Consider the following 13,767-nt stretch of genomic DNA (forward strand, 5'->3'; position numbering starts at 1 on the left):
AGGATCGGACGGGTGGGTAGTGTGTATGAAGTATTTCGTCACCTCATTGCACTTTAGCTGACTACTTCGGCTTGTAAAGCTGAGTACCACTGCCACCATACTGTCTTATTGAATTCTTATGTTATAGACTTCTATATATGAGCTTCTATATGACAGGACTGCTCTAACCGCGTGAGTAGCCGCGTAAATATCCAAGGGTACGCTGTGCTTATAACCGGGTGGGCACACTACTTCAATTCAGACACTAGACCCTGAATCCCAGCAACTTCATGATCCAAGAGATGTATACCAAACCATTTCGAAAGGGCCTCCACTCTATCGTTCTCATTCTCCAGAGTCTGCACAATCTCCGTCTGTCCATGTACTCGTCTTTTCACCTGCTTCCCAGCCATAACATACAGGCCTTTGATGGAGCTCTCATCGTCGCCCAAAATGTGTCTAACGCAGACAACCCTCTGCGTAAACCAGCTGCTGGATCCTTTGCTGGTGTTGAAATTCATCATGGCAAAATCTTGCGGTAGGAACTCGGTCTCGGCAAATGCGTACATAGGCGCCCAGTCTTTGTCCGGCCCGTACCTGACGCTATAGACCCAGAATTCCTGGCTCTGGTCGACTGCTTCGGGGAGAGGCGTTTTGTCTAATTTCATCTGTGCTGGTGGGATGAGATCCCCTGATACGTTCCTTAAGAGCGGCAATGGAGATGTTGGTCCATTGTTCCCAAACCCCACGTCGACCTAGGTCAAATTAGCTGGTTTTCCGAAGCCCAAGCCAGCTTTGCTGCGTGCCCATACCATATACTTTTGATTACTGATACCAACGATAATCACCATATGTCCTCTGTGCATATATCAGCAAAGAGAGCTATGGGGCCAATCATTGCCAAGGGACGTACAAAGAACCATATCGAACTTCAGAGCCGGCATTCTCTGGGTCCGCTGCTGCGTTCGATACCCTTCCTGCTGCGGGGTACGCCTGATAGCCGAGTGACCGAAGAACAACATACAGTAGGTTGGTGTTTTCCATGCAATACCCATCGAGGCGGCGAACGACCAGCTTCTCGAACACCGCCGACGGGTACGTGGAGATGCTATGATGCTGAGAGTAGTGAATGGCCGAATTTCCCCAAGGAATAGATGAAATATGTCGGCGTTGCAGTTCTTCTAACGCTTTCAGAGCGTCTTGTTCGATTGATGCCTGGAGTTGATGCAGTCGGGGGCATTCTGGCCCAGAAGCAGAGTTTGCATAACCGATGCGCTGCAGGTATGCTTCTAGCTGGGATCGAGTGAATGTTGACGCCATCGTATCGATATAAAGAGATCGTCTAGTCTATACAGAATATGTCGAAGATGGAGAAGCCTTGAATACGGGGGCGGGACATGGCCGCTGAGACTGCGGGGCCCTGCGCCTATAGGAGACAGGTACCTGCATTGTTATGAGTACCACCTTTTTGGCCCCCTAGTTACCAAACCTCCAATCTGATTGCCATCACATTCATCTATCCCTCATCGTTCAATATAGGTATACTTTCAATTATGGATCGATCTCTGAACATCTTCTACTGTCCTGGCAATGCTTGCGAGCTAGAGACAGCCAATCAGCGAGCTGGCTCCTTATACCGCGGCCCAGGCACTGCGGGCGTGAGGGGACGGGCCACCCATCGACTGGAGCTGCATGTGCCTCCCCAATAAAAGATGCAGCCACCTCCCTGTCCCTTTCATTCTTGTGCAACGCTCGCCTTTGGGGAATAAAATCAGTTTATATCGTTGAATAATCGCTCTATACCGACCTCTCATCATGGGCGCCATAGACATCCCCGAACTTCAGTTCACCCCTATTGAGGAGATCCAGGAACGGGTGTCGCGGGTAAAGAAGACGTTCCTGGAGCACAAGACTCGAGACGTCGAATTCCGGCTTGTCCAGCTTCGGAAGCTTTACTGGGCGTGAGTTCTCTGAAATTCCCCGGTTGTATCATGCAATTGTGACTGACCCTGCCGGTAGCATCAAGGACCACGAGCAACAGATCGTCGAAGCCCTCCGGAGCGACCTGGGAAAACCGCAGTTCGAAACAGAAGTCAGTGAAAGCGTCTGGTTGGAAAATGACATTGTTTTCATCTCGAAGAATCTCCACAAATGGGTCAAGGATGAGAAGGCCGATGATATCGACCTTACATTCAAATTTATGAACCCGAAGATCCGGAAGGATCCGCTGGGTACCGTTCTAGTTATTGGGTGCGATATACCCCGGCGATCGTGTAGTCCTGGTCTAACAGACAGACAGTGCCTTTAACTTCCCCTTCCAGTTGACTCTTGGACCCGTTCTCGGTGCGATCGCTGCTGGAAACACTGTGGTGATCAAACCTAGTGAGAATGCGCCAAAGAGCGCCGTTGTAATGCAACAGATCGTTGAGGCTGCACTTGACCCGTCCTGCTACACCATCGTCCAGGGAGCTATTCCTGAAACTCAGGCTTTACTTGCAGAACGATGGGATAAGATTTTCTTCACTGGCGGTGCGACTGTTGGACGCATCATCGCCAAGGCAGCTGCCCCCCATTTGACTCCCGTTGTGCTGGAGTTGGGTGGCATCAACCCGGCTATAATCTCCAAGTCCGCAAACCCTAGACTAGTCGCCCGCAGACTACTTTGGGGTAAGCTTATGAATGCAGGCCAGGTCTGCACTTCTCAAAACTACCTCCTGGTTGACAGGAGCCTCGTCCCGGCTGTGGTCGAAGAGTTCAAGAAGGCATACAAGGAATTCTATCCTAACGGAGCCAAGGCGTCTCCGGATTATGCTCGAATCGTCAACGAAGGTGCCTTCCGTCGTTTGAAGGGGATGATCGATAACTCCCAGGGCAAGATCCTCATGGGCGGCACTATGGACGAGAAGGACCTCTTTATTGAACCCACGCTCGTCCAGGTCGAATCCCCCGACGATTCCATGCTCGTGCAGGAGAGCTTCGGCCCCCTGATCCCTATTCTTCCCGTCGATAACATTGACGAGGCCATCAACATCGCAAACAGCATTCAAAGCACCCCTCTCGGGCTCTACCCCTTCGGCTCGAAAGCCGACACCGAAAAGAGTACGTCCCCTACAATTGCCGTTAAAGTAAACTACCAAGCTAACTATTCCCAGTTCTCTCGCAGACCCGCTCCGGCGGTGTTTCCGTCAATGACGCCGCCCTACACATTCCCACCCTCCCCTTTGGCGGCGTGGGCGAAAGCGGCTATGGCGCGTACCGTGGCCGTGCGAGCTTTGACGTCTTCGTGCACCGCCGCCCCATCACGAGTAGTCCGGGCTGGCTCGAGTCTATCCTGGCGATCCGGTACCCACCTTACGCAGGTAAACTGGCCAAGTTCAAGGCGGCGAGCGTTTCCGCCCCGGACTTTGACCGTTCTGGCCGTAAGGTCCATCTAGGATGGCTTCGATATATCCTCACACTGGGCGGGGGTTCAGCTAAGGCCGGTGCTGGAAGGGCTGCTGTCGTTGCTGCTGGTGAGTCATAAATTTTGGCTATATGCGTTCTTCGCTCCTGGTTCTCTCCTTGACATACATACCTCTGCTTGATTTGATACCATATATGATTGTAATATCTACGGCTATATATACCCACCACTAGCTAGTCTCTAATATTCTCTTTTCGTCTCCTACTCCAATTCCCTGGATAATCGTTGGTGTTTGATCTGCAAATGATGGACACGCACTAACCTCTTTTTGTCACAGTGGCATACTTCGTGATGAAGATCATTGAACGGCGCTCCAAACTATGAATTAGTCGATGTGAGGTTTGGTTACCTCGGAAGTTGGAGTGGACAGTCGGCGTCGCTCCCTAAAATCATGATTCAGTTGGTTTCACCTCTATCGACATATGACTAATGTGTACCAATTGTTGGGGATCTTCTCACACGGGTTTCTGGATCAAATTGTTACGTATATATGCCAAATCATCAATGTACATTGTTCTATTACTAAACCGGTTAGTAGGCACAGTGGCTCTCTTCAGGCGACCCTAATTTTTGGCTCATGAGTTCTGTATTATCATCATCTAGTGTGATATTTAGGCGAAATGAATATTTAGGTTTCAACGCTCATGTATATTCAATAAAATTGTTATGATAGTATTCCGTGACATTAGGCCGAACCGATTGGACTCCGAAAAACCCATACGAAAACAAGCTAGTTGGTAGCCCCAATTATCAAGAACTGAAAATAAGTAGATTAAAGTAGCCAGTGACTTTCTAACCGTAGTCAACGCCGCAACCGATATTCATAATAACAAGCCAACGCAAACCACCATCCAGGACGGACCCAGGACCAGAACAAACACTCCAGGCTCTTGGTCTTTCATCATGCCTCTACAAATTTCGCCAAAATCACCATACAATAGTACAAGATAGATGTTATGTTATGCTAAGGTAGTTGATTGAGTGCTTAGCGCACTGTGCTCTCACGCTGGAGTGGGATTTCACTTCTTTCGCCCGCGCGACTTGGGAGGGTTGGCTGAAGAGGCTCGAGACGTGGAGGCGGAGTTTCCTTTGCTGCCCTTGACGGCTTTGACTTGCTTGTTCTATTTGTTTATTAGTTGAACATGAGCGAAACAACTTTAGACAAACATCACTTACCACGGCGCCCTTGGTCTTCTTCTTAGCTGGAACGTCGTCTTCATTGTCAAGTTCGTCGTCCTCTCGGTCGCGGCCGCGTCCCTTTCCATCACCATTCTTGCCGTCCGGTTCGAACTCTTTGGCGATTGTGTTGAGGAGCGTCGTACAGCGGCGGCCAATTTCCACAGGAGTCCGGCTGAGGAAGAACCAATCAAAGCGGAAGAGAGGGGACTCGCGGACTTCCTCGCGAATCTTTTCGTACAGGCCTTCGCCTTCAACGCCATACTTGTCTAACATGACAAGAAGGAATCGGTCTTCTTCCTCCGTATAGACCTTCTTATTTGTTGTTGAGACGGTGTAGTTGATCTTCAGTTGCTGGAGGGGCACGCGGTACATCTCCATCTTTTTCCGAAGCATCTTACGCTGGTGGCCCATTTTACGGAGCTTTTCTTCTCCTTGCTCAATGACGCGAATGTACTTGGGGTAATCCTGGATTTCCGTGTAACGCTTCCAGAACACATTGGCGTACTCCTCGACCTGCTTTGGGTCCTTGCTGTCTACTTCAGTGGCGATGCCGGCGTAGTCTGTGCGGCCGAATTTGGCAGATCCGTTGATGAACTGCTGGAAATCACGACGGTTCCAATCTGAAAAACCTTGCTCTGATAGCTTCGTTTTCTCCGCCTGTTCCGCTTCAGTCAGAGGCGCCGCATTGTCAATCATAGCCTGCTCGAGGTCACGTTCCGCCTCACGGTGTGTGAGTTCCTCAGGTCCATCGGGAAGAGGAACTTTGTAACCGATTTCTTTATGGAAATAGGCCGTTTCCTTGTCTTGAAGCTCTTGGAGGCCAGGAGGGAAGAACTGCCAGTCGTGAATAGCGATCTGCTTCGGTGCTCGAGGCACTTTAGGTTTTGGATCAGCCGTTCGTCCACCAGTAGCCAGGGCCTGGCGGTAGTATTTGTCTATGGAGTAGAACTGCTCTTTCCTCTCACGCTTCGCAGGGTTAATCCAGTGGATTCCGATGTCTTTCTTCTTGTCTGTAGTAAAGTCTTTACCGTTCCACTCGTAGGCACTTTCGGAGTTGAACTTCTGCAAGTCGTCGATACCCAGTTGCTCGTATTTCTTGCTAAGTTCCGCCGTTCTCTCTTCACCCTTACGCAAAATTGCATCGATGTCGTCGTCGGTTATATCCTTACCCTCCTGCAGCGTACTCGTTCCACCCTGCTTGTTGAAGATCTCCGCAGCTCCATGTTGGATCATACCGAGCAACTCATCTTTGGAAGCGGTATTCTTGGCCTGTTGCTGAGCCCGACCTTGTTGAATAACAAGCTGATCCAATCGCAATTTCTGCGCAGCACGTTCCAGAACTCTCTCTTCTATGGCTGATTCGGTGATAAACCGGTATACAACGACCTGTTTCGTTTGACCAATGCGGTGAGCACGATCCATTGCCTGCAAATCGGCCTGCGGATTCCAGTCGCTGTCATACAGCACAACGATATCCGCAGTCGTCAAGTTGATACCCAACCCTCCCGCTCTTGTGGTTAGGAGGAAAATAAACTTATCCGAATCTGGTTTATTATATTCATCGATGGCGGCAATTCGATCCTCATGAGCTGTAGTGCCATCAATTCGACAGTATTGGTACTTTCGGAGCGCGCAGTAGTCCTCCAAAATGTCCAGAACACGACTCATCTGAGAGAAAATGAGAACTCTGCTCCCCTGCGCCTGCATGCGAGCAAGAAGTTTGTCGAGAATCACCATTTTACCAGAATTGTTGATGATATGTACGTCGTTAGTGTAAGGAGGACCCTCTTCTGCCCCTTCGAAGAGGTAGGGATGGTTGCAGCATTTGCGCAGTTGCATGACGATATTCAGTAAGCGAGTTTTGGACTCTTTCTTACCGCCGGCTCCATTAACGGCATCAATATCTTTCTCAAGAATTTTTTGATACCATTTTACTTGCATGCTGGACATGGGGACGTATAGATTAACTTCCTTCTTCGGAAGTAAACTCTTTTCGACATCACTCTTCACGCGGCGAAGAAGGAATGGTCGCAGAACACGATGAAGTTGTTGCACAACAGTATCCTGATCCGCTTCCTGGTTTGAAAACCACTGATCGAAGGCTTCAGAATCACCAAAGACATCGGGCAACAAAAAATTGAGAAGAGCCCACAATTCGTGGAGGTTGTTCTGAAGCGGAGTACCAGTGATTAGGAGGCGATTCCGAGAGTTGAAGACGCGGATGATCTGGGCGAGCGATGACTCCTCGTTCTTAATCCGATGAGCTTCATCAATAATGATATACTCCCAAGCAAACTTCTTCAGGTGCGACTTTTCCCGGAGAATCATTTCGTAGCTAGTGATGCAGACATCGAAATCCTCGTCCAGAAGCCTCTCGTTAATCAACTTGTGACGCTCCTCCTTGTCTCCTTGTAGGACTAACACATTGACTTCCGGGGTCCATTTATGGAACTCTCTCTTCCAGTTGTCCAAGGTGGATTTGGGGACCGCGACGAGATGAGGACCAGTGATGTCGCAGAGGTGTCGAAGATAGCCAATAAATGAGATCGTCTGAAGAGTCTTGCCTAGACCCATCTCATCCGCCAAGATTCCCGAAATGCCATTCTCGTGTAAGGAAACCAACCAATTCAGTCCAGCAATTTGATAGTCACGCATTTCGCCCTGAATGAATGGCGGCGATTCTCGAAAGATTGTGTTGGTTCCTCCACCACGTTTCTCGTCGCTAAGAAGCTCGGCATCCTCTTCTTGTTCCGTCCGCCGTCTTCGCTCGCCGCTTGCACCTCCTGACCGCGCAGAGACTTTCCGCTTGGACTTTGCTGCTTCTTCTGCATCTTGCCTGTCGATTTCCGCCATAATCTCTTTGATTCTGGGATTTGGATTTGACTCGATGAAGTGACGGAAGAGATCTGTGAGTCCAAGTAGATAGCGAAACCTCCGGATAGAGTCATCATCCTATAACAGAACACGTGTAAGATACACAGCACGCTATTTGTATAGAGCATCTGGTCTAACCTTATTCTCATTCAGGGAGCCATGTTTCTTGCCAAACATATTCTTCCTCATTTGAAAGGCCTCGGACCTTCGCCTTCGGCCGTCTGATGGAACTACATCGCCTGCAACACTGCTTGCAGTGGTGTTCGGGTTCGTATCGGAATCCTGGCAATGCTAAGTTAGCTGATGCAAGATGAAACAATCTGCTCGGCGGTCGCAGATATTTACCGTGTAGTCAGGCGTATCCTAATAGGTCGTCAGCTTAGCAGTGTTCAGGGCTCAGTAACAATATCAAATGGGCTGAGGGCGGGCTGAGGGCTAAGGGAAATGAGCTTTCGGCAACATACTGTCATCTTCGCATCTAGAGGGTCTACGGGCACTGAAGTAATCTCCTCATTTGCGTCTGTCATGGGAGTATCTGCCTGGGAAGGCGGGTCGGAAGTCGGAACGGCAGCAGGAGCCATGATTGTAGATTGCGCGACCTGCGCGAAACGGTGAGAGTATTGTCTTTTCGCAATGAGAGGTATTACAATGAAGGGTTTAAGGTCGGGCTGAACTATAAAGGTCGGAGTATGTAGCTCACGAAACAGAATGGATAATTTGAGAGAGATATGGAATTGGAGTCTATTGCAGACAGCCCAATAAAGAGAAAATAAGGTGCTGTCAAACCAGACAAGGCGTGAATAACGACGATGCGGGAGGATTGAATAAAGAACGGAGAACAAGAGTCGCGCTGTGGATGGCAAATAATGATTTCGCTGAGCAAAGCGGTCGCGACGCGCTAACTGGCTGGCGCCATCATTGCTTAAAGTCACCTGATTCCGCGGGGAAACTCGTCTTCCGCTCGGTGGGTCACGTTACCATGACAAAGGACAAGCAGAAAGAGACGGAACGTCCAAGATCTGACAGAGGTTGCTGTATCTCGATTTCTCTCCCAGTTTAGAGCTTTTTCTGCATTACAGGGATTCTTCCACCGTTAAAGCCACTCTGATCTTTTCTTTTCCCTCTGCCCGGGCTGTGCTCTCTTATTCTTTGCTCTGGGCGTCTTGGTTTGCTCAAGTACGGTTGACTCTTCACCCCTCCTAGTCGAGTTCGGTACCGAGAAACAAAGGAGAAAATCTCCGCTGCAAAACAAACAAGCCACCCACGCATATTCGCAGCTGCTTTCACAGCAGCTGGAACCGTAATGGACTCGATGAGGTCTCTCAATACCTCGTTACCGAGTTCGACGCCTCGCCCGCCTTCGGAGCAGCTCCTCCAACAGTTCAGAACCGCTGCTCTCTCGGTCACCAACCTTTACAAGAATGCCGTTTATGCGGAATCACAGGCGAGACAGGCGGGATACCAGGAAGCCATTGAAGACTTGCTGCACTTCCTCGACAGGGAAAACCTCGGGTTGACTGATGGAGAGGGCTGGCGAGTTCGACAATGGGCCACAGAACGGAGCGATGGCCTGGCGCATTCTAGCGATGATGATGATGCCGAGAGGACTCGGTGTACTACGCCCGCTGTAGCACGGAAAGAACCCTCTGAGTCGGAGGCCCCTCGACACCAGTCCAAACCCACGTCACCCCATCGTGAAGAACAAGCCCCCGCCCAGCAACCGCCATCCACCCCTGCCGCTCAACCATCCGAACCGGTCATTCTTGATCGGCCTCCTCTCTTTACCTTTGCCGCCGGCCCGACTTTTCCCCAAGTTCACGAGCAAGATATGGACATGCAGAACTCAGACAGCTCGAGCTCCTCACCGCAGAGCGACACGCCCGCCACGGTCTCGGTCTTAGCACGGAACTCTCGCCAGCAAAGCCGCCACGTCAATTTGACTCGTCCAAGCCCACGAAACTCAACGCGCGATTCTCCGGTCGGGATAGGCTCAAAACGCAAGAATAATTTCCCCGACTTCTTTGACTTGTCCGGGTTGGGGAATAACCGAGATCTATTTGGAGGCGGCAAACGAGGACGCTTTTGCTAGAGGTACGATTTCCTCCTGCCTCGGGACGAACTTCAATACGCCATAGTCACGCAGCGGTTGTCATTTCTATTCTCTGGAGCATATAGTAGGAGTATTGCACATGGTTATTTCATTGCTTCCTTCCATTTCTATCCCTTTGGGGTCTTGAGACTTTTTTTGTATCCTTCCTATCTTCGTTATCTTGGTTTATACGCATTATATTCATAGAGTCTACCCTATATGGTGATACCCAATGAAGCAATTCCTCTTATCCGCATCCCTCCGCCCATACATGACCTTATAGGAGGCTTTAGCAACGACAGACCCGTACACTCAGTGTACCTCAATTAACTGCCCGCCAGACACCTAGGCCAATAAGAGCTGCAGAGATAGTGGCGATCCCCAACCGGCGAGAACCCATCTTGTATTTGGTCGCGCTTTGCATGATCGTCTTTTCTTGTTTTCGTAAATTCGCCATGCCGGTATAATAGCTGTACACTCCGAGACCAATGAATGCAGCAGACCCTAGAGATGACCATTAGCTTCCTGTAGACAATATCCCATAACGGTTCGGGTTAGTGATTGCCCAGAATTGATTGTACTCACCGGTGGCTCTGCAAGCGAAGCAGTCTTCAAACTCGTCATAAGCTACCGGAGGTTTGGCTTTCGAGGGCTGCGCACTCGGCGCGTTAGCTTCTGTAGAGGCCGCCATACTTGAGAAGTGTAGACGGGATATTGGACGTTGGAAAGATCATCAACATGCGACGGAGAAACAAAGAAAAGGCGGCGACTTGCGGCAGAAACAGCGATGAGTTCATCCCGATGAGGTCGTTAGTTGGGATCGCCGCTACTACAATTGAATGGAATCGTGTCTGAGGATCGAGCTGGAGAGCCGTCGACATCATGAGCGGTGAGATTGATGCCGTCTACATATACGACGAGCAGAAGTGCGTGCCCTCCCCATCCGCAGCACATCTAGGCTAACAGCGTCGGTGCTCTAGCCAGCCTCTGGTCGAACAAGTCTATCGCTCTCGTCCACCCTCCGCGGCGACCATTCGGCCCCTCTATTTCGCTCATCCTGCGCCGCGCCCGTCGCTGATCTACTTCGCAAATACGTCCCCGCCCGTTACAGTGTTCTCTATAGTCGAGTCGAACTTGCATTTCCTGGCGCTCTCGGAATCCGACACCGAGCCCCTCTTCGCGTTAGAGTTCCTGCATCGCGTTGTCGATATCCTTGAGGAGTTCGTGGGAGCACCCTTGATTTCGTCCAAGGTACAGTCGAACTACGATGTGGTGGCTCAGTTACTACATGAGATGTGCGATGCTGGCATCGTCTGCAACACCGAGCTGAATGCCCTGCAAGAGGTGGTGGAGATGCCGGGGTGGATGGGTAAGCTGTTGGGCAACGTTGGATTACCTGGGTAGGTGCTCGCTTATGTTTACTCGGCTTCATGGTCACTAATATGCTGGCCTGTTGATATAGATCATCAACGCCGATTTTAGGACAACCCGGGCTCAAGCGACAATCATTAACGTCCGGAAACGCAGCCCTGGGGCCGGCTATTCCCTGGAGACGTCCTGGTGTACGGCATACTTCAAATGAGCTTTACGTCGATATCGTCGAATCTCTCACAGTAACAATGGCTCCATCAGGACGCCTCATATCTGCGTTAGTCTCGGGCACGATCGCCTTTACGGCCAAGGTATCCGGTGTCCCCGACTTGATTTTATCTCTCACAGCACCCGGAGGGCAACATGCCATCGCTCGGAAGATGGAACTACCTGTTTTCCATCCCTGCGTGCGGCTTGCAAGGTGGCGCGAACGGCCTGGGGAACTGAGCTTCATTCCCCCAGATGGACGGTTTATTCTTGCCGGATATGAGGTGGACTTGCTGCCTCTCGACCCCAGTCTTGATCAACCGCCAAGTCATATGGAGAAGCTTTTTCTTCCAACAATTGTTGACATTCAAAAGTCGCTCGGTTCTGTGGGCGCCGATTTCGAGGTGCGGTTAACACTTAACCCAGACTTTCCTGGATACCCGTCTGGAAGTCGACCTGGAGCGGGCCGGGGAGGGTCTGGCACTTCAACCCCGTCTTTTCTCGGTGGCAACAGCAATAATGCCGGTCCGGTTCTGGAGGATGTAGTGGTGACAGTGCCCATTCCCCCGTCCGTACGAAACATAACGGACATGAAAGCAAGCCGCGGCGAGGCTCTTTTTAACTCTGGACGGGGCGTACTAGAGTGGAGAGTCCCGACTAAGGATGCGGGGAGCATCTCCGGAACAGCTACGCTTCGCTGTACGGCTGTCGGCCATTCCACTGACGAGATCGAGGAGGATGATCCTGAGGCTGATGCAGAAGCTACCCTGTTACAAGGTTACTACGACGACTCAGCGGCAGTATCTTATCAGCAGAACACAGAAACAGACCGGTTAAGGGGGAAGCCGAAGAAGAAGAAGAAGAAGGTAAAGAAAGTAAAAAAACCAGCATCTTCCCGCCGCGACACCTCAGTATCTACGCCTGATATCGACGCCAATCGTGGAGGGGAGACACTCCCGGCCTCAGACTTGAATCCCGACCGATCCTCAGAACCTTCACCTTCTCAGCCTTCATCGCACCCTGAAGTACCTTCCTTGACACCAACACCGAAACAACTATCTTCGTCCACCCCTCCGCCGCCCCGCCCTGGATCGCCGTTCTCAATATTCCATACTGCGCCGCGCAAAACTCGCATCCAGCTCAACTCCAGCCTTATGCCAAATTCCGCGTCTGTCTCGTTCTCCGTGCGAGGCTGGCTTCCGTCCGGCATTAAGGTTGAGAGCCTCAACATCGATCCACGCCGAAGCCGTGGCCTCGGCGAGGGCGTGAAACCATACAAGGGAGTGAAGTATATATGTGTTAGTCGAAGGGGCATAGAAAGGAGATGTTAAGTGATATGGTTGCATTTACATGGAGCGTAATTTTGCTTGGTCCATTGGTTGACAATGTATGAGAGAAAGCTTGCTTGGGCTTCCCAAGGCTTCTGCTTGTTGGGTTCTCGTATAGAAGCGGGCTGAACGCGGATTGGGATACGCGACTACCATAACGTGGACGTTATTGAATGAGATCTACTGAGTCATCTATTGATAATTCAGTTTATACCTTGAGAGGGTGCCGCGCTCATACATCGACACGGTTCCACATTAGAACATGTACTGGTGTCATTGGCGGTTCCTGTCTCCAATATGCAGCCATATACTGAACCTGAGAGAACGTCATCGGCATTGATGGTATGATACAAACAGATCTAGAGATATTTCCACCAAAGCACATACATGTATGACGTGTTGCCCAGTCCGATCTCTGGAGAAGTTGCCGGATCAAGGGGGAATGGCTCGCATCGCTGGTACAGCATGAGGTGAATACCAATAGAAATTGTACCGCGTGGACCAAATTTATGACAGGGGATTGTTTTAAGGATGTAGGTGAAGAGGGACGATTGGGAGTGAACGCAAATCTAGTAGAGGCGTTTCTCGACCTTCCATGGGTTGTTGATTTCGAAACCCTTCGGCGCCTCCGGGTTTGTCGATTGACCTCGTAGAGAGCCTGTAAGTCTCAAGTCTCTTTCCATCACTTTATATGAGCCTTAGGTTAGTCATTGCGAATGGTAATGAAGCGATTGCGGGTTGGTTGTTGGATTGTGTAGTCACATACTTTGCTGGAGGGTCATTAGCCAATTTCGTCCAATGCAACTCGCGCAAAATATAGACATAGGAGCCATAGATGAGCTGAGCTGACGGGGTCTCGGGGTATCCTTACTCTATCCCACAGATCCCTGTTCCACCGCGCCTTCTTGCCGTCATTCGCATAAGTCTTCACAACCGAGAGACCGACTCCGGTCACACCGAACATCTGAATTTGTTAGAACAAATTGACAGAAAATGGTTCCAGCGCAAGAACGGAATCTCCATGACACAAATAGCCCAATGGCCTCTGGTACCTGGACGACCAGGGTTCTTCACGGCGTTACGGCACCAGACGGTCGGCGGGGGTACGTACAACAACGACGATTCCATAAGGAATCAGGGCCTCAAATGGAACACCCATGACGAGCTGTGAGGTATTGAGTATGAGACGACGATAATTGGAATCGAGAGCAATCGATCAGTGTTGTCCAGCGTCGCAGTGAAACCGCCGCAATAATGATGAGTCGGCGTCGTTCCCG

The 13,767-nt window shown here is 50.6% G+C and overlaps 6 protein-coding genes across 6 annotated transcripts, besides 1 other annotated feature; 3 read left to right on the forward strand and 3 right to left on the reverse strand.

The window, feature by feature from the left end:
- Nucleotides 1–13,767: part of a sequence feature (contig 1.98 826..565485(-1)) that runs on past both edges of the window.
- Nucleotides 228–1,299, reverse strand: ANIA_10723 (arylamine N-acetyltransferase family protein; the record flags this gene model as incomplete). Its single annotated transcript, XM_050612279.1, has 3 exons — nt 228–734; nt 792–837; nt 893–1,299. 3 exons carry the CDS (start codon nt 1,297–1,299, stop codon nt 228–230), a joined length of 960 nt encoding a protein of 319 aa, XP_050468220.1.
- ANIA_05644 (hexadecenal dehydrogenase) lies at nt 1,795–3,502 on the forward strand (the record flags this gene model as incomplete). The annotated part of the gene is made up of 4 exons (XM_658156.2): nt 1,795–1,940; nt 1,999–2,221; nt 2,301–3,078; nt 3,132–3,502. 4 exons carry the CDS (start codon nt 1,795–1,797, stop codon nt 3,500–3,502), a joined length of 1,518 nt encoding a protein of 505 aa, XP_663248.2.
- On the reverse strand, nt 4,462–8,076 carry ANIA_05643 (putative SNF2 family helicase/ATPase; the record flags this gene model as incomplete). Its single annotated transcript, XM_658155.1, has 5 exons — nt 4,462–4,563; nt 4,619–7,573; nt 7,634–7,777; nt 7,841–7,858; nt 7,960–8,076. The coding sequence occupies 5 exons, from the start codon at nt 8,074–8,076 to the stop codon at nt 4,462–4,464; spliced, it is 3,336 nt and encodes a 1,111-aa protein (XP_663247.1).
- ANIA_05642 (uncharacterized protein) lies at nt 8,532–9,785 on the forward strand. Its single transcript, XM_658154.2, has one exon. The coding sequence runs from the start codon at nt 8,799–8,801 to the stop codon at nt 9,582–9,584; it is 786 nt and encodes a 261-aa protein (XP_663246.1). The 5' UTR covers nt 8,532–8,798; the 3' UTR covers nt 9,585–9,785.
- Nucleotides 10,467–12,493, forward strand: ANIA_05641 (putative AP-3 adaptor complex subunit mu; the record flags this gene model as incomplete). The annotated part of the gene is made up of 3 exons (XM_658153.1): nt 10,467–10,510; nt 10,565–10,984; nt 11,047–12,493. The coding sequence occupies 3 exons, from the start codon at nt 10,467–10,469 to the stop codon at nt 12,491–12,493; spliced, it is 1,911 nt and encodes a 636-aa protein (XP_663245.1).
- ANIA_11487 (NADH dehydrogenase [ubiquinone] 1 alpha subcomplex subunit 1) lies at nt 12,830–13,657 on the reverse strand. Its single transcript, XM_050612280.1, has 4 exons — nt 13,602–13,657; nt 13,362–13,454; nt 13,257–13,260; nt 12,830–13,175 (listed from the first exon to the last, which is right to left on the reverse strand). Exons 1-4 carry the CDS (start codon nt 13,647–13,649, stop codon nt 13,060–13,062), a joined length of 261 nt encoding a protein of 86 aa, XP_050468221.1. The 5' UTR covers nt 13,650–13,657; the 3' UTR covers nt 12,830–13,059.

Source organism: Aspergillus nidulans, chromosome V, assembly GCF_000011425.1.
Source record: "Aspergillus nidulans FGSC A4 chromosome V".
Classification (NCBI taxonomy): Eukaryota; Fungi; Ascomycota; class Eurotiomycetes; order Eurotiales; family Aspergillaceae; genus Aspergillus; species Aspergillus nidulans.